The 20,931-nt window shown below is 40.0% G+C and overlaps 1 protein-coding gene across 5 annotated transcripts in view; it reads left to right on the top strand.

Annotated features, from left to right (window-relative positions):
- The window catches only part of LOC140198338 (focal adhesion kinase 1), a 569,537-nt gene that overhangs the window by 432,657 nt on the left and 115,949 nt on the right, over window positions 1-20,931 (top strand). For all 5 annotated transcript variants that reach the window (XM_072259446.1, XM_072259450.1, XM_072259457.1 and 2 more), the window contains 3 exons: window positions 5,547-5,647; window positions 6,245-6,360; window positions 10,037-10,137. In XM_072259446.1, the coding sequence (XP_072115547.1) occupies window positions 5,547-5,647; window positions 6,245-6,360; window positions 10,037-10,137 (318 nt within the window). The remainder of the gene's footprint in view (window positions 1-5,546; window positions 5,648-6,244; window positions 6,361-10,036; window positions 10,138-20,931) is intronic.

Raw genomic sequence — 20,931 nt, 5'->3', positions numbered from 1 at the left:
TTCCAATTGCATCAGCTCTTCATCTGTCAGTTCTTGGTCATGAGATGCCAAAACCTCTTCAACATCATCTTCGTCAACTTCCACAAGCCAAATTCACTTTGTCCTTACTTTGTTCACCACAATCAAAACGCTTAATTATGTCTAGTTCTGCGCTAAGTGTAACACCTTTACGAACTCTTTTAGGCTTTTCCGATATTTTGGAACTCATCTTGCTAACGGATGCTCAAAATAAATTGAGGTAAAGCACAGATGCTCACAGGCACATGTTTAAGCAATGCTGGCTAGAATGCAGTTCCGGGTGAGGAGCTTGGCTGCTCGGGGTACGCGCTGTCTTTTTTCCTAACAGTGAAAAAACTTTTTGTTAGCGAAAACAGGTAACTAATGTAGGTCTTTCGTAACAGCGAGGTTTCGTTAGGCAGACGTTCGAAAAGCGGGGGGCACCTGTATACGGAATAAGGTTGATGAACTTGTAGCAGAGTTACAGGTTGGTATGACATTGTGGGCATCACTGATTCGTGGCAGAAGGAAGATCATAACTGGGAGCTTAATGTCCAAAGATACACATTCTGTTGAAAGGACAAGCAGATAAGCAGAGGGGGTTAGGTGGATCTGTTGATAAAAAATGAAATCAGATCATTAGAAAGAGGTGACCAAGATTGGAAGGTGTTGAGTCATTGTGGGTAAAGCTAAGAAACGGCAAGGGTAAAAAGATCCTGATGGGAGCTATAAACAGATCTCTGAACAGCATCAAAGATGTGGGCTACAAATTACAATGGGATGTCACAATGGAAAATGCATGTCAAAAGAGCAATGTCATGAGAGATTTCAATATAAAAGTAGATTGAGAAAATCAAATTCGTGCTGGATCGCAAGAGACGGAATTTGTAGAATGCTTATGAGATGGCTTTTTAAAGCAGCTTGTGGTTAAGCTCACTAGGGGAAAGGCAGTTCTGGATTGGGTGTGAGCAATGAACCTTTAATTGATTTAGAGAGATCAAGGTGAAGGAATCCTTAGAGGACAGTGATCATAATATAGAATTCACCCTGCAATTTGAGAAGCAGAAGCTTTATCAGAATTATAGTGGAATAAAGGGAATTACAGAGGACTGGAAAATTGCAAATGTCATTCCACTCTTCAAGAATGGAGGGAGGCCAGTTAGTCTGACCTCAGTACTTGGGAAGATGTTGGAGTCGATTGTTAAGGATGTGGTTTCAGGGCATTTGGAGGCACATGACAAAATAGGCTGAAGTCAGCAGAGTTTCCTTAAGGAAAATCTTACGTGACAAATCTGTTGGAATTCTTTAAAGAAATAACAAGCAGGCTAGACAAAGGAGAATTGGGGAATATTGTATACTTGGATTTTCGGAAGGCCATTGACAAGCTACTACACATGAGCCTGCTTAAGAGCCCATGGTGTTACAGGAAAGATACTGGTATGGATACAGTATTGGCTGATCGGCAGGAGGCAAAGAGTGATAGAAAAGGGAGCCTTTTCTGGTTGACTGGCCATGTCTAGTGGTGTTCCACAAGGTTCTGTGTTGGGACCGCTTCTTTTTACGTTATATGTCAATGATCTGCATGATGGAATTGGTGGTTTTGTGGCCATGTTTGCAGACAATACAAAGATAGGTGAAGGAACAAGTCGTGTTAAAGATGCAGAGAAGCTATAGAGCGACTTAGATTAGGAGAATGGACAAAGAAGTGGCCGGTGAAATACAGAGTTGGGAAGTGTATGATCATGCGCTTCGGTAGAATAAATGAAAGCATAGACTATTTTCTAAGTGGAGAGAAAATTCAAAAATCTGAGGTGGAAAAGGACTGGGAGTTTCTCGTGCAGCATTCTCTAGAAGTTATTTTGCAGTTTGAGTCAATGGTAAGGAAGACAAATGCAATGTTAGCATTCATTTCAAGAGGACTAGAATACAAAAGTAAGGATGTAATGGACTGGTGAGACCTTACTTGGATTATGTGATCAGTTTTGGGTCCTTTATCTAAGAAAGGATGTGCTGACGTTGGAGAAGATTCAGAGGAGGTTCATGAGTGTGATTCCAGGAATGAAAGTGTTATCATATGAGGACCAATTGATGGCTCTAGGCTTGTACTCACTGGAATTCAGAAGAATGAGGGGGGATCTCAATGAATCCTATCGAATGTTGAGAGACCTTGTTAGAGTGGATGTGGAAAAGATGTTTCCTATGTGGGGGTATCTAAGACCAGAGGACGCTGCCTCAGAATAGAGGGACATCCATTGAGAAAAGTTCAAAGTTCAAAATAAATTTTATTGTCTTGAATACATATTTGTCACCACATACAATCCTGAGATTCACTTACCTGTGGGAATACTCAACAAATCTATAGAGTAGTAACTATAACAGGATCAGTGAAAGCAAGCAGAGAGCAGAAGACAACAAACTGCAAATGCAAATCTAAATAAATAACGAGAATTTGAAATAACAAGATAAAGAGTCCTTAAAGTAATATCATTGGTTGTGGGAATATCTCAGTGGATGGGGAAGTGAGAGTAGTTATCCTCTTTTGTTCAAGAGCCCAATAGTTGAAGGATAGTAAATGTTCTTGAACCTGGTGGTGTAAGTCCGAATGCTCTTGTACCTTCTACCTGATGGCCGCAGCACGAAAAAGCATGGGTGGGTGGTGAGGATCTCTGATGATGGATGCGGCTTTCCTACAACAGCATTTCATGTAAATGTGTTCAGTGATTGGGAAGGCTTTACCCGCGAAGTTCTTTTGTAGGATTTTCCATTCAAGGGCATTGGTGTTTCCATACCAGGCAATCAGTCAATACACTCGACACTCCACTTCTATAGAAGTTTGTCAAAGTTCTTGATGTCATGCCACATCTCCGCAGAATCCTAAGGAAGTAGGGGTGCTGCCAAGCTTTCTTTGCAATTGCAGTTACATGCTGGGTCCAAGACAGTTCCTCTGAAACAGTAAAGCCCAGGAGTTTAAATTTGCTAACCTTCTCCACCTCTGATCCTCCAATGATGGATGGCCCGTGGACCTCTGGTTTCCCTCTCTTGAAATCTGCAATCAGTCCCTTGGAGAAATATCTTTAACCTGAGAGTGGTGAATCTGTGGAATCCATTGCCACAGACAACTGTGGAGGCCAAATCATTGGATATGTTTAAGGGAGAGGTTGATAGATTCTTGATTACTCAGGGCATGAAGTGATATGGGGAGAAGGCAGGAGAATGGGGCTGAGCGGGAATGGATCTGTGATGATGAAATGACAGAGCAGAATTGATGGGCGAAATGGCCTAATTCTTCTCCTATATCTTATGGTTGTCTGATCTAATATGTCAGAGGCGTGCTTCTGATTCTTAAACAAAAACAGCCTTCAACTAAATGAATTTCTATGAAATATAAATAAAAAAACATTGTGGTGAGCCTAAAATTATAAAACGAAACAAACTCATTCATATCCTGGTGTCAAATATCATTTCCTGCTTCAGAGATGGATGATTGTTAATATCTAAAATGGTGTCATTTCCCCATGGGAATTTCCATTGACTGTGTCACTATGCTGCCTAATTCAGTTACTGGATTGGTATTAGATCTAAAAAAGCATCTAGAAGCCTAGCCAACTAATTGAGACAAGTCCAAAACCCATTGTTGCAGCTGTAAAATTTAAAATAATTATTTAAATAATCTTGAATTTAAAAGTGTCCATAATGATTGCATAAATTTTGATCATATTGAAGATTAAAAATAATCTGTGAAGGGAAAGAAGTGTCTTTCTGATGTGTGAGCCCAGTATCAGACTGACTCATGATTGACTTCTGTTATGACCAGACCAAATTGTGAATTGAGAGCCAGTAAATACAGACCAGCTGATAGACAAAGATACAAGTCTGTCTGTATCAATCATCATCTGTGATACTGGCTCGACTTATTTGTCGAACACTACAGCACAGTTCAGGTCCTTTGGCCCATGATGCTGTGCCGACCTCTTACTGAGATCAATGTAACCCTTTCCTCTTACATGACACTTCATTTTTCTATCATCCATGTGCCCGTTTCTTAAATGCACCTAATGTATCTGCCTCTACCATCAACCCTGGCAGGGTATTCCACATGTTTACCACTCTCTGAAAAAGAGCTTGCATCTGATATCCCCTTTTCTTTCCTCCAATCACCGTAAAATTATGTCCCCTGGTATTAGACATTTCCGCCCTAGGAAGAAGTCTCTAGCTATCCACTCGATCTGTGGGACAGCATGGTAGCATTACACTTTACAATACCTGCATCCCAGGTTCAATTCCTGCTCTTCTCTGTAAGGAGTTTGTACACTTTCCCCATAACCATGTGGGTTTCCTCCCACAGTCCAAAGACGTACCTGTTTGTAGGTTAATTGGTCATTGTAAATAGTCCGGTGATTAGGCTAGGGTTAAATCAGTGGTTGCTTAGCTGCGTGGCTGGAAGGGCCATATTCCAAACTATCTCAATAAATGAATGAATGCCTTTATCATTTTGTATACTCCAAAGAGAAAAGCCCCAGCTCACTCATTTATCCTCATAAGACATACTCTCTAATCCACGCAGCATCCTTATAAATCTCTTCTGCACCCTCTCTAAAGCTTCTACATCCTTCCTACAATGAGGCAACCTTTTTCTTCTTTTCTCTTTTACCTCTGGGAATGGAAGTCATACCCAGCCTAACCTTCTGGGCATGATTCCTGCTTTGCTTTTTGCAATTGCAGTTTTGTCCTATCGGAGATGACCCTCCCTGCATCTTAATGTGCTTATCTTGCCTCCTTCCGGGACCAAAAAGTCTAACGTGAAAAGCATTAACTCTGTATCTCTTCTGACATATGTAGCTTGACCTATCAAGTATTTCCAACATTTTCTGTTTTTTTAAATGGTTATATGTTTATTCAATTTAATTTTCTTGCCTTTCTGTATGCACCAATGTGCCAATTATATAGGGAGCTAGTTTAAAGCTTTAGACTCTTTTCTGAGGTTTTTGAATGACCACAAAATAGAAATGTAGGATAATCTAAATCTGTGTTTCCCATTTACTCCTTAAGGATGAATTTTGGTTTCTGATTAACTTTTCTGATTTTCTTATTAATATAAAAATTGACAATGGATAGAGTTGTGTTGCTGAAAACTGATGTCCAACCAATCTTCCATTCAGTATTTGCGAATCTTGAATTATAAATTAATATTTTAACTTCCTAATTTTGTAGGGTTTTTTGTGATTACTATAAAAGCAGGAAGCAATTCATAAAATGAAGGGCGACAAGCTCTGGACTATTCTGTCTTGAATGATTATGCATGTTCAGTTAAGTGAATCTATCAAGGAAGGATATTGATCAACATTTATTAGGTGAAGATGGAGTGCAAATTGCATTGTAATAATGTTGGAGTATGGGTCAAACATGAGCTAATTGAACAATAGAATTAGCACAAGGGGCTGATTGTCCTTACTCCAGTTATATATTGTTTTGGTCTATCTCTTTTTCTTTCTAGTTTAAAAAATGTTCTTGATTAAAGGGTAACAAGAATTCATTTTCTTTCTTAAAAGTAACCATGCGGCAGTTTGACCACCCTCACATAGTGAAGCTAATTGGCGTAATAACTGAAAATCCAGTCTGGATAATTATGGAGCTGTGTACCTTTGGAGAGGTAGGTACCAACAGATATAATCAGACATACATTATTGTTATCAGAAGTCTTGATTTCAATTTTTTTCTAAATATAAAGTGATGAAGAAAGACATGAGATACCTCAGGATGCCAGTAAACATTTATAAGAAGCACATATATGTCTGACAAATTAAGTACAACAATTGAATTAATGATATACTTTAATACTTCATGCAAAAAAATTCAAGGAAGTTTTGATAAGGTGGTACAAATGTGACTTTATATAATTGTTCATTTGAAGAACTCAAATATTTACAGCTCCATTTCTGATAGAGTATTTCAAAAAAGATTTTTAGAAGAAAATTTCTTTATTCTTTTTGGTTAAGATCTTAAATTGGTCAGTTCATTTCCTCTTCATAATTATTACTTTGGTATTGGAATTCCAAAAATTTAACAATGTAAAATTTGGACAAACAGCAAAGATGTAAAACTAAGGTTCCACAAAATTAGAAGTGATTTTTTTGTAGGTTTCTCATGTGGTGCTTTTCTAATTTCCAGTTGGTGATTGTGTGTCTCAAAAAAGTAGAACTTCTGGAACTGCATTTTAATATTTTCAACTGGTATATTTTCCACTCAGTTACGGTCGTTTTTGCAAGTAAGGAAATACAATTTGGACTTGGCCTCCTTAATTCTGTATGCATACCAGCTAAGCACAGCACTCTCTTATCTAGAGAGTAAGCGATTTGTACATCGGTAAGTAAATATGCAGTTCAGTTCATTTGTTCAAAGGCAAAAATATTGTCAGAACGTATTTTGCTTGTTGTAACATTAGAAGTAGAACTCAATGCTTATAAAAACATTCACCAATTAATAATAGATGTGTAAAAATGCTGTTTGAATTGGAATAGTCTTGAGTTATTTGGGGAAATGGAATACCCATGCACCTTGGTTTATGTACAGATGTTTCCTTTTATTTGACCCATCAACTATATAAGTGCATCCCAACAAGCAGTGGATGAGCTACACTAGAATTTTACATTGTGCACTTAACCTGATGGATTAATGGAGACCTAAGTTACAGACACCTGCTTGTATTTAACTCAGCTTATTTTTCCTGTTAGTAAGTATTGGAGATCTTAAATAGAAAGAAAATAAAATAGAACCATCATATGACATATTCCAATCTCTGTGTCAAGGAAAGCAATCAATTTTTGGAACTGGTACAAAATGAGTGCCCTCCTGCTGGATGACACGTAAATGACAGAATAAAGTTCAGCTTTGAATCTTGAAATTGTTATCTTAAAGTACTGCATAGAGATGTACAATTCAGAAAGAATTACTGAGTCAACTGAGACAGAGCAAAGCAGAATGTAACTGCAGTCATCATAAAGCTAGACGTGAGATCTTAAGATCTACCAAGAGCCCTTTTAAAAGCAGTTCAAGTATGTACAAAACCTGTAGATGTACAGTACTGTGCAAAAGTCTTAGGCACATATATATATCTAGGGTGCCTAAGACTTTTGCACAGTACAGTGATAATTTTATGTATGGTGCTATGCTGCCGCAACCAAAAAAAAACAAATTTTATGACATATGTGAGTAATGATAAACCTGATTCTGATATGGGGTTCTATTGTGGACTGAGTGTGGGAAGGCGGCAGGGAAAGAGTAATCATGGTTGGTGAAAAAGGGAAGGGAGAGGGGAAGGAGCAGGAAGCACCGGAAGAGACATTCTGCAATGGTCAATAAATTAATTGTTTGGAGTCAAATGACTTTGCCTGGTGTCACAGGACTGGGTGTGTCTGCACCTGCACCACCCCCTGCCCCGGCATTCCTTCTCTGTTACCTGTCCCACAGCACTCCATCTGTGCCATTCCCAATATGCTGTGCTCCCACCACCTTCACAAACTCACTCTCCACTCCATGTTGAGAAATACGGTATTGTGCAAAATCTTAGGCACACTGTCTGTTTATTTGTGCCTAAGCCTTTTGCACAGCGCTGTAGAAATATGTAATAAATGAAAATGTGCTGGAAAGTACTTATTACATCTTAGAGTAATTGTTTAGATTAATAATCATCCATTATGAATCTTTTTCTCCAAAAATGTTACCTGACAATTCTGAACATTTCCAACACCTCTTTTATTACATTATTTTAAATTATACTGTAACTATATTTTATATATTAATTGCCAAGCTTTGGTGCTGATTACATTTCAGCAAAGATGAATGACCATGCTTGCAATCATTTTCTCATGTTCGGATTATATTCCCTATAATGAACAGTTGTGATTTCCTTAATCATAGGTAAGATGTACCATAGTTAATAAATGAAGAAGAGTCCTCACCAGTTAGTTTTTTCTGTACTATAGTTTGAATCTGTATGCATAAGAATGCTGAAGAAAAATAAATTAAAAACTCTTTCTAAGAATCCTCTTGTTCCATAATGTATACAGTTAGTGCTCATTGAATACTTTCTGAGGTATATGTAACATATTTCACAAAACAGAACTTTGCTAATGGGAGGAAATCTTAATTCATTGAGAAAAGAATTATCATTCATTCCATAGCAGCCTTTTAAAGCATTGAATATCAAGGTTATACTATCAATGATCTTGCATGTTGTTTTCTGACTTTCCAGTGCAATATGGCAAAATATCATGTAGTATCTTGAGCAATAACATTGTCAGTGATACAAGGCCATAACTGTGGGAAATCACAGAAGTATGGGTGAAATCTAATGCCTATGGACATAGGGGCTTTGCCTCAGACAACAGTAAAGAAAACAACTGAAAGGATATTTCTGAAATGGAATTTTATATTATGTTTGTTGTCCTTATTGTGTTTTGTTGAATTATCACTTTCTACAAATTGTAAGTGTTTATTTGGTGGCTTTTCTTTGTTACTAACATCTGTCCACGATTTGCAAGCATGAAAAACTCTTACATTTAAATAGCTTCTTTACCATAAATGAGAGAGTGGGAAATCTAAGTGAATGATTGGACTAGATCTTGCTGCCACTTGCCACTGCATATACTTGTTCCTGTTTGTCAGTGGGCGCACCTTGCTTCCCAGGTTGCAGTGGCAAGTAATAGCATGTGTCTCAAGTACAGTGGTGTGCCTTTGATAATGATAATTCCCTGAATATCTTGTGTATCTGGTAGTTTTGTTCATAGGTTTCCCTACTGTCAAACTTTTAAACATTTTAAGATTATTACAACAAAGTTGTTCTATTTTAAGAGAATGCAAGATACTAGCATCTGGAACAACAAACAAACTTGTGGAGGAATTTACCAGGTCAAGCAGTATTTGTGAGGGGGAAAGGAACTGTCAACATTTTGGGCCAACACCCTAAACTGAGAGTGGAGAGGGAAGGGTGAGACGCGGGTTCCTTTTTTTTTAAACTCCTTCCACTTATCACCCACCATCCTCTGTCTTCTAACAGCCCTATTCTTGCCCCTTCTTTCTCCATTTCTTCCGTTCTTTGTGCCTCCTTGGTCTATGTATCACCTACTTGGCTCGTGCCTCACCTTTCTCTCTTTATACTGGTTATCTTCCCTCTCTGTTCTCAGGTTTGATGCAGGAACTCAGCCCTAAATATTGATAGTTCCTTCCAAAGCAACACACACAAAATGCTTTAGGAACTCAGCAGATCAGATAGCACCTATGCAAAAAAAAAAGCCGTCAACATTTCAGCCAGGACCCTGCTTCAGAACTGAAAAGAAGGGGGAAGGACACCAGAATAAAAAGGTGTGCGGAAGGGAAAGAAGCTAGCTGGAAGGTGATAAGTGTCATCATTTAGGTGGGAAACATAAAGGGCTGGAGAAGAAGGAATCTGATCGGAGAGGAGAGTGGACCATAGGAGAAAGGGAAGGAGGAGGGGACCCCGGGGGAAGTGATAGGGCAGGTAAAAAGAGGTAAAAAAGTCAAAGTGGGGAATAGAAGAAAGGGAAAAACGTTCCCTCTGCATCCCACCAGCCACACCCCCCACCACCACCAATGTTACTGCACAATGTTACTACTATATAGTTTCTCCAGAAATCTGTTTTTTAATTCATTAAATTATTAATAAGACTTTAAAATCTGATAAATCAAACATTTTGAAATAATTATGAGTACTAAATAAGACCTAACTAATTTTAAGAAGTAGTTCATTTGCCTTGTCCTTTCTTCTTGCTGTGTATGTACTGGAGTCTGGTGGCAAACTTACAATACATTCAATCTGGTTTCATTCAGATGTTTGAGACTTCCACGTTTGACTTTGCATGTTTGGAAATCCAATATTTGCTGCCAGTTAAGCAGGCGAATGTTGACTGTTCCATTCTGTCATTTACCAGCGGAATCTGGGTCATTGTTTTCATCTGATTGGATCTTCTACTTGAAAGAGTATACTATTACCAACTTAATCATGCATTTTTTTCTCTTACAGGGATATTGCTGCTAGAAATGTTTTGGTATCCTCATTGGACTGTGTAAAGTTAGGAGACTTTGGTTTGTCAAGATACATGGAAGATAGCACTTACTATAAAGGTACAGATCAGGGTTAAAAACAATCTTTCAAATTGTGTGGCCAGTCCAGCAAATGGAATATATTTTATGGTATTTGATTTTATCTACTCGATGCTAATAGTGAGTCCACTAATATATATAATGTATGGTTCCAAAGGAGAAAATAGGTTATTGAAATGATACACTGAAATTCTATAGGAATCATTGCTGATCCCAATTTAATTTATAATTAGAGCACTTCAGAGAATGGATGCCCCACTTCCAGGAGCCTGAACAAAATGTAGCATATGATTGTGCAATCCTCTTTCTCCTTTACATTATTGGGAACTCGATAAGATACTGATAGATGAAATATAGAGTTTGGCGTTCAGAAATGCTTATTAATCTACCTAAGGGTCAACATTTAATTTTCAGCAAAGTGATGGCAGAAGTTAGCCACTTTGTTGTCAACTGGCAACTCCTCACCATTCAATCTGTTCACTCGTTCCCAGTTTAGATTTTGCCAGGAAAATATAAAAGGCCTGAATTCCAGCAATGAGCTGAGAGTGACTTCTTGACATTAAGGCAATATTTGGTCAGCTATAGCATCAAGTACCCATTGTAAAACGGAAATTATTGAACTTTATTGGAAGTGGTTGGAGGTGCAAATTACACAAAGGAAAATGGTAGAGATTGATGGGTATCAGTCTTGCCAATCCCAAGATATCACTACAGGAATCGCTCAGGATATGTCCTAAACTAACCATCTTCAGCTGCTTCTGTCATAAGATTGGAATTCAGATGTTTGCTCATAATTGTATGGTGTCCATTGGCAATACCACAGCTAATGAAGCCATTGCTTGTTTGAAGCAAGACTTAGAAATTAACCGGCACATGGGCTGGTACATGGCAGTAACATTTGCTCCACAGAAGAGTCAAACAATGATGATCTCCAACAAGAGTCTTAACAACCCACACTTAACATTCACTACCCCTGATAATCAATGTCCTTGAGTCACCAGGGCCATAAACTCCAATGAACCAGTAAATTAATTGTAACGCTCAGCTATATTGGCTCGTATTTATCTAGGGGAAACCCCGTCCGCCGCCCTCCTTGTCTCCCGGTTATGTCGGTTGCTGTACAACTGCCACCTGATTCAGCTTCAAACATCAATTATCAGCCAGCACATAATGTACGTTTTACCAATTACACTTTATAGATATTACTAAGTCTATGAGATAAATAGAAGTTCAATACAAAAAAAGGAATGGAAAAGGTGCCAGACTTAGCAAAGTTCAATTTCTTCGTGCACACGTTGGAGCTCGGGGACCTCTTCGGGACCACTCTGACCCTGTTGACTCGCAGCTCAGGACCACCCGGAGTGATCAACCTGAGATTTCCTGCACGTCCGTCGTCCTCACGGTCTCTCCTCCATCTCCCCGCCAAAACCCCCTGTTTCCCAGCCATATGAGACAGCATATCACCCCAAGAAAAAATAACATGGACACCTATTGGTTCATTTATCCTGTTATCTGTTATAACCCAAGCAAAGTGCTAGCTAGAGACTTTCTCAGCATTTAACATAACAAAGAAGCCATTTTGATTAACATACGCAGTAACATAAAAGAAGAAACCCCTTACATAGTTCTCTGGCAATACAAGAAGGTCAAAGGCTGGGTTTCCTGTGTTGAGTGACCTGCCTCCTAACACTTAGTATGTTTCCAGCATTTAAAAACTGCTAGTCATGGTCATACAGCATGGAAGCAAACTGGCCCAACTAAGATGCCCCACCAAGCTAGTCCCATTTACTGCATTTATCCCATATACTTCTAAAGCATTTCTATCAGTGTACCTGACCAACTGTCTTGTAAAAAGTTGTCATTGTACCTGCATCAACCACATCCTCTACAGCTCATTCCAGATTCGTACCATCATCTGTGTAAAAATAAAATTTTGCCCCTCATGTTCTGATTAAACTTTTTCTCTCTCACCTTAAATCTATGTCTTCCCGTTTTTGATTCCCTAAGTATGGAGAAAAAGCTGAGTGCATTCATCCTCTATATACCCCTCATGATTCTGTATACCTTTATAAGATCACCTCTCGAGCCCCAGCAACATCCTTGTAAATTTTGACACTTTAAACTTTGCAGTTTAATAACATCTTTCATTTAAATCTTTTTATTGAATTAGTACACACAAGGTAAACCATATAGGCACTGATACACTGTTGCAATATAACTTAAGAGATATTAATACACAAAAAGAAGTTAGTACTAACAGTGCAGTTTAGATATAAAATAACAAGGTAATATAATAGTATACTAATTTTTAAACATGTCAATAAGGAAAAGAAAAAAAAAACAAAAAAAAACCCACCGTGCAACTAATCTAAAAAGCAAAGCAAAGCAATGGGCTAACTAGGTATCAAGTAGAGTTAAACAACTTAAAACAATCACGTCCTCAAACCCAACCTCCATTAAAAACAGTTAAAAAGCAAGAAGGGAATCTAGATATGGCCAGAGAAAGAAAAGAAGTTACATTAAATGAAAATGTTGAATAAAAGATCTCCAAGTCTGTTCAAATTTAACTGAAGAATCACAAAGGTTACTCCTAATTTTCTCCAAATTTAAACATAGTATCATCTGGGAAAATGAAAAGAATGTAGTTGGAGCATTAATCTCCTTCCAATGTTGTAAAATACATCTTTTCACCATTAAAGTAAGAAATGCAATCAATCTACGGATTGAAGGGGAGAGATTACTGGAAATTTTAGGTAATCCAAAGATAGCAGTAATAGGATGGGGAGAAATATCTATATTCAATACCTTTGAAATAATATTAAAAATGTCTTTCCAAAAAGTTTACAAAGTAGGACAGGCCCAAAACATATGAGTTAAGGAAACTATCTCCCCATGATATCTGTCACAAAGAGGGTTAATATGAGAATAAAAAGAAGCTAATTTGTCTTTGCTAATGTGCTCTATGAACAACTTTAAATTGAATTAGGGAGTGTTTAGAACAGATAGAGGAAGTATTGACTAGTTGTAAAATATGTGCCCAGTCATCCGCCGAGATAATAAAGCCCAATTCCTTTTCCCAATCTGACCTAATCTTATCAAATGGAGCTTTCCTAAGTTTCATAATAGTATTATAAATAATAGCCGTTACACCTTTCTGACATGGATTAAGGTTAATTATAGTATCTAAAATATATGTAGGAGGTAGCGTCGGAAAGGAAGAGAGTATAGTACTTAGGAAATTTCTAACTTGAAGGTATCTAAAAAAATGTATTCTTGGTAAGTTATATTTGTTAGATAATTGTTCAAAAGACATAAGGGAACCATCTAAAAATAAATCCAAAAACCGTGAAATACCATTAGTCTTCCAAATTTGAAAGGCACGGTCCGTGGAAGAGGGAGGGAAGAATATGTTGCCTAAAATAGGAATCGCAAGCCCAAATTGATTAAGATCGAAAAATTTTCGGAATTGAAACCAAATACGTAAGGTATATTTAACTATCGGGTTACAAACCAGTTTGTAGCGTTTCAAATCAAAAGGAAGAGAAGAACCTAAAATGGAGCCAAGTGCATAACCTTGAGCAGATTGTAATTCCAATACTACCCATTTAGGAATGGATAGTGTATCTCGATTAAGTAACCAAAATTTCATGTGTCGAATATTAATTGCCCAATAATAGAATCTGTTAGGTAATGCCAAACCTCCATCTCTCTTGGCTTTCTGTAGATGTATTTTACCCAATCTCGAGTTTTTATTTTGCCAAATAAATGAAGAAATTTTAGAGTCAACTTCATCAAAAAAGGATTTTGGAACAAAAATCGGTAGTGCCTGAAATACATATAAAAATTTTGGAAGAATAAACATCTTAACAGCATTAATGCGACCAATCAAAGTTAAATAAAATGGAGACCACTTAAATGAGAGTTGAGTAATGTGATCGATTAAGGGTAGGAAATTAGTCTTAAATAAATCTTTATGTTTACAGGTAATTTTAATCCCAAGATATGAAAAATGATTATTAACCAATTTAAACGGAAGATTCTGATATAAGGGAACTTGCTTATTAATCGGAAAACGTTCACTCTTACTGAGATTTAACTTATAACCTGAAAAAAGACTAAATTGTGCTAATAAATCTAAAGCAGCAGGAATAGATTTTTGAGGATTAGAAATATATAAAAGTAAGTTATCAGCATAGAGTGATACTTTATGGGACTTTAAACCCGAGTTATCCCAATAATATTTGGAGATTCTCGAATAGCAATTGCAAGAGGTTCTAATGCAATATCAAATAATAAAGGACTAAGAGGACAACCTTGTCTGGTACCTCGAAAAACAGGGAAAAAAGGTGAGCTTAAAGAGTTAGTACGGACTGAGGCCATAGGAGAATGATATAACAATTTGATCCAGGATATAAATTTTGGGCTGAAATTGAACATTTCAAGCACCTTAAATAAGTAAGACCATTCGACTCTGTCAAAGGCTTTTTCAGCGTCTAAGGAAATGACGCACTCAGGATCATTTTGTGAGGGGGTATAAACAATGCTTAACAGTGGGCGAATGTTATAAAAAGAGTAACAACCTTTAATAAAACCCGTTTGGTCTTCCGAAATAATATAAGGAAGTGCTTTTTCTAATCTGTTTGCTAATAATTTAGAAAAGATTTTAGAATCAACATTTAATAAGGATATTGGTCTATAAGATGCACATTGAGCAGGATCTTTATCCTTCTTTAATATTAAAGAGATCGATGCTCTATAGAAGGATTCAGGAAGTTAACCAAGTTTTACATCTTCGTATAGTACAAAACTGATCACAATAAACATGAGAAACTGTGCAGATACTGGAAATCCAAAGCAACACACAGTAAATGCTAGAGGATATCAGCAGGTCAGGTGGCATCTATGGAAATGAACAAACAGCCAGCGTTTTAGGCTGAGATCCTTCTTCAGAACTGGAAAGAAAGGAGGAAGACACCAGAATAAAAAAGGTGGTGCGGGGGAAAGAAAGGAGGATAACTAGAAGGTGAGGCCAGATGGGTGGGAAAGGTAAAAGGCTGGACTGGAAGGAATCTGACAGGAGAGAAGAGTGGACCATAAGAGGAGGAGGGGACCCAGGGAGAGGTGATTGGCAGGTGAGAAGAAGTTAGAGGCCAGAGTGGGGAATAGAAGAAGAGAGATGGGGTGATTTTTTTTACCGGAAGGAGAAATCAATGCTCATGCTGCATGTTCAAGGCTACCAAGACAGAAGATAAGGTGTTGCTCCTCCACCCCTCCCCCCTGAGTGTGGCCACATCGTGGTACAAAAGGAGGTCAATGACTAACTTGTCAGAATGGGAATCGTAATTAAAATGTTTGCCCACTTGGAAGTTCCACTTTTGGTGGATGGAGCAGGGGTGCTTGATGAAGTGGTCCTCCAATTTATGACGGATCTCGCCAAGGTCGCATCAGGAGCACTGGACACAAAAGGTGACCCTAGCAGATTGTATATTGCATAGGAGGTAGAAGCGAGCGGTGCAGGGTAAGGGAGCTATCAGTTTGGTGGCAGTGAATGGTAGCTCTCCAGAGTTGATGAGGTCAGTGATGGTGTCGTAGAGAAAGTTCTGATGGTCTGGAGTGAGGCCCTCTTCAAGGGGTAGGTGTGAGGAGGTGTCTGAGAGTTAACGCCTGGCCTCAGCAAGGTAGAAGTCATGCTGCCATACTACAACTGCACCTCCTTTGTCTGCAGGTTTGATGGTAAGGTTCGCATACTCCAGGTGCGGCCTCACCGTCATCTTGTACAATAGCAACATAACCTGCAAACCTCTACACTTAATGTTCTTTCTGATGAAGGGCAGTGTGCCAAATGCTGCCTTTACCAGTATGTCTACTTGTGTCTTCTCTTTTGGGGAACCATGTAGAACATAGAGCAGTACACTGTAGGAACAGGCCCTTTGGCCCACAATATTGTGCCAAACCAAATAAATTTGTAATCAAATGGCCAACAAAACTAATCCCCTCTGCCTACACATTGTCCATTTCCTTCCATTTTCCTTACATTCATGTGCCTATCTGAACAAAAGTCTAAGAAACATAGAAACCTACAGCACAATACAGGCCCTTCGGCCCACAGAGCTGTGCCGAACATGTCCCTACCTTAGAACTTCCCAGGCTTTACCCATAGCCCTCTATTTTTCTGAGCTCCATGTAGCCATCCAGGAGTCTCTCAAAAGACCCTATCGTTTCCGCCTGCACCGCCACCGCCAGCAGTCCATTCCACGCATTCACTACTCTCTGCATTAAAAAAAAACTTATTCTCTGTACCTACTTCCAAGCACCTTAAAACTATGCCCTCTTCTGCTAGCCATTTCAGCCCTGGGGGAAACCCTCTGACTAGCCACATGGTCAATGCCACTCATTATCTTGTACACCTCTATCAGGTCACCTCTCATCCTCTGTCGCTCCAAGGAGAAAAGGCCAAGTTCACTCAACCTATCCTCATAAGGCGTGCTCCCCAATTCAGGCAACATTTTTGTAAATCTCCTCTGCACCCTTTCTATGGTTTCTATGTCCTTCCCTGTTGTGAGGCGACCAGAATTGAGCACAGTACTCCAAGTGGGGTCTGACCAGGGTCCTATATAGCTGCAACATTACCTCTCGGCTCTTAAACTCAATCCCACGACTGATGAAGGCCAATGCACCAAATGCCTTCTTAACCACAGAGTCAACCTGCGCAGCAGCCTTGAGTGTCCAATGAACTTGGACACCAAGATCCCTCTGATCCTCCACACTGCCATTGATACTATATTCTGCCATCATATTTGACCTACCAAAATGAACCACTTCACACTTATCTGGATTGAACTCCACCTGCCACTTCTCAGCTCAGTTTTGCATCCAATCAATGTCCCATTGTAACCTCTGACAGCCCTCCACACTATCTACAACACCTCCAACCTTTGTGTCATCAGCAAATTTACTAACCCATCGCTCGACTTCCTTATCCAGGTTATTTATAAAAATCACAAAGAGTAGGGGTCCCAGAAGAGATCCCTGAGGCACACCACTAGTCACCGGCCTCCATGCAGAATATGACCCGTCTGCAACCACTCTTTGCCTTCTGTGGGCAAGCCAGTTCTGGATCCTTAAAGCAATGTCCCCTTGGATCCCATGCCTCCTTACTTTCTCAATGAGCCTTGCATGGGATACCTTATCAAATGCCTTGCTAAAATCTATACTATATATTATATACTATATACTATAGCTCTACCTTCATCAATGTATTTAGTCATATCCTCAAAAAATTCAATCAGGCTCGTAAAGCATGACCTGTCTTTGACAAAGCCATGCTGACTATTCCGAATCATATTATGCCTCTCCAAATGGTCATAAATCCTGCCTCTCAGGATCTTCTCCATCAACTTACCAACCACTGAAGTAAGACTCGCTGGCCTATAATTTCCTGGGCTATCCCTGTTCCCTTTCTTGAATAAGGGAACAACATCTGCAACCCTCCAATCCCCCGGAACCTCTCCCGTCCTCATTGATGCTGCAAGATCATTGCCAGAGGCTCGGCAATCTCTGCCCTCGCCTCCCACAGTAGCCTGGGGTACATCTCATCCGGTCCCGGTGACTTATCCAACTTGATGCTTTCCAAAAGCTGCAGCACGTCTTCTTCCTTAATATCTACATTCTCAAGCTTTTCATTCCACTGCAAGTCATCCCTACAACCGCCAAGGTCCTTTTCCATAGTGAATACTAAAGTAAAGTAATCATTAAGTACCTCCGCTATTTCCTCCGGTTCCATACTCACTTTTCCACTGTCACACTTGATTGGTCCTATTCTCTCACGTCTTACCCTCTTGCTCTTCACGTACTGGTGGAATGCCTTGGGGTTTTCCTTAATCCTGTCCGCCAAGGCCTTCTCATGGCTACTTCTGGCTCTCCTAATTTCATTCTTAAACTCCTTCCTGCTAGCCTTATAATCTTCTAGATTCCTGTCATTACCTAGTTTTTTGAACATTTCGTAAGCTCCTCTTTTCTTCTTGACTAGATTTAAGACAGCCTTTGTGCACCATGGATCTTGTACCCTACCATGCTTTCCATGTCTCATTGGAAAGTACCTCCTCAGAACCCCACGCAAATATCCCCTGAACATTTGCCACATTTCTTCCATACATTTCACTGAGAACATCTGTTTCCAATTTATGCTTCCAAGTTCCTGCCTGATAGCCTGATATTTCCCCTTACTCCAATTAAACGTTTCCCTAACTTGTCTATTCCTATCCCTCTCCAATCCTATGACGAAGGAGATAGAATTGTGATCACTATCCCCAAAATGCTCTCCCGCTGAGAGACCTGACACCTGACCAGGTTCATTTCCCAATACCAGATCAAATACAGCCTCTCCTCTTGTAGGCTTATGTACATATTGTGTCAAGAAACCTTCCTGAACACACCTAACAAACTCCACCCCATCTAAACCCCTCACTCGAGGGAGATGCCAATCAATACTTGGGAAATGAAAATCTCCAACCACAACAACTCTGTTATTATTACTCCTTTCCAGAATCTGTCTCCCTATCTGCCCCTTGATGTCCCTGTTACTGTTGGGTGGTCTATAAAAAAACACCCAATAGAGTTATTGAACCCTTCCTATTCCTAACTTCCACCATCAGAGACTCCGTAGACGACCCCTCCATGACTTCCTTCTTTTCTGCAGCCGTGACACTACCTCTGATCAACAGTGCCACACCGCCACCTCTTATGCCCCCCTCCCTGTCCTTTCTGAAACATCTATAACCTGGCATTTGAAGTAGCCATTCCTGTCCCTGAGCCACCCAAGTCTCTGTATTGGCCACAATATCATAGCTCCAAGTGCTGATCCACACTCTAAGCTCATCCACTTTATTCATGATACTCCTCACTTTAAATTAGACACATTTCAAGCCATCGGACAGAGCGCATCCCTACTCTATCACTTGCCTATCCTCCCTTTCACATTGTCTCCAAGCTTTCTCTATTTTTGAGCCAACCCCCCTTCCCTCCATCACTTCAGCTCGGTTCCCACCCTGCAACAATTCTAGTTTAAACTCTCCCCAATAGCCAGCAAACCTTCCCGCCAGGATACTTGTTCCCCTTGGATTCAAGTGCAACCCCTCCTTTTTGTACAGGTCACGCCTGCCCCAGAAGAGGTCCCAATGATCCAGAAATCTGAATGCCTGTTCCCTGCTCCAATCCCTCAGCCACGCAATTATCCTCCACCTCATTCTATTCCTATACCTACTGTCACATGGCACTAATGTGACAGTGAGTATAGTCTCTAATGTCTCTCCCACTACCCAGGCATCCAACACACTCTTAAAAAAACACTTGTCCCTCACATCTCCTTTGAAATTATCCCCCTCACCTTAAATGCATGCCCTCTAGTTTTAGACATTTCAACCCTGAGAAAAAGAACATGAATTCCAAGGCAAGCAACAGGAATTCTGCAGATGCTGGAAATTCAAGCAACACACATAAAAGTTGCTGGTGAACGCAGCAGGCCAGGCAGCATGTCTAGGAAGAGGTGCGGTCAACGTTTCAGGCTGAGACCCTTCATCAGGACTAACTGAAGGAAGAGTGAGTAAGGGATTTGAAAGTTGGAGGGGGAGGGGGAGATCCAAAATGATAGGAGAAGACAGGAGGGGGAGGGATGGAGCCAAGAGCTGGACAGGTGATAGGCAAAAGGGATACGAGAGGATCATGGGACAGGAGGTCCGGGAAGAAAGACGGGGGGCGGGACCCAGAGGATGGGCAAGGGGTATATTCAGAGGGACAGAGGGAGAAAAAGGAGAGTGAGAGAAAGAATGTGTGTATAAAAATAAGTAACAGATGGGGTACAAGGGGGAGGTGGGGCCTAGCGGAAGTTAGAGAAGTACTTCCGCTAATGCCCCACCTCCCCCTCGTACCCCAAGTGTTACTTATTTTTATACACACATTCTTTCTCTCATTCTCCTTTTTCTCCCTCTGTCCCTCTGAATATACCTCTTGCCCATCTTCTGGGTCCCCCCCTCCTTGTCTTTCTTCCCAGACCTCCTGTCCCATGATCCTCTCATATCCCCTTTTGCCTATCACCTGTCCAGCTCTTGGCTCTATCCCTCCCCCTCCTGTCTTCTCCTATCATTTTGGATCTCCCCCTCCCCCTCCAACTTTCAAATCCCTTACTCACTCTTCTTTCAGTTAGTTCTGACGAAGGGTCTCGGCCTGAAACGTCGACCGCACCTCTTCCTAGAGATGCTGCCTGGCCTGCTGCGTTCACCAGCAACTTTTATGAATTCCAAGGTCTCTCTGTTCTACAAATTTTCTACCAATTACTATGAAAGTCACATTTTGATTGACTTTACCCAATGGAATACCGCCCATTTACCAAGTTGATAAAGATTCCCCCTGAAGTTTAGATGAGCTGCTTAAGTTATATGAGTGTGATGCCATACTTCCCACATGGCCGAATGAGTGCTCCTCCTATAAAACTGAAGATATTTGGTACCATCTGGGATAAAGTGGCTCATTTGTTTGACACCCCTTTCACCATATCTGAAAACTCCACCATTGTTACACCATGACCACAGTGCATCTATCCACAAAATACATCGCAGTAACTTGCCTAGCCTACTCCTGCAATATCTTCCAAATCTAAATCCATGACCTCTACTCTCAAGATGGACAAGGACAACAAGATGCACACTGTGCTGACTTGGAAATATATCGGTTTTCTTGTAAAAATGTAAGGCCTGAATCTTGGAACTCCCTTAAGAACACTATTATGAGACTGTCTTTTCCCAGAAGGACCACAGCAGT

Source organism: Mobula birostris, chromosome 1, assembly GCF_030028105.1.
Source record: "Mobula birostris isolate sMobBir1 chromosome 1, sMobBir1.hap1, whole genome shotgun sequence".
NCBI lineage: Eukaryota > Metazoa > Chordata > Chondrichthyes > Myliobatiformes > Myliobatidae > Mobula > Mobula birostris.
The sequence above is the reverse complement of the archived record's forward strand: the minus strand, read 5'-3'. Positions and strand labels throughout refer to the sequence as shown.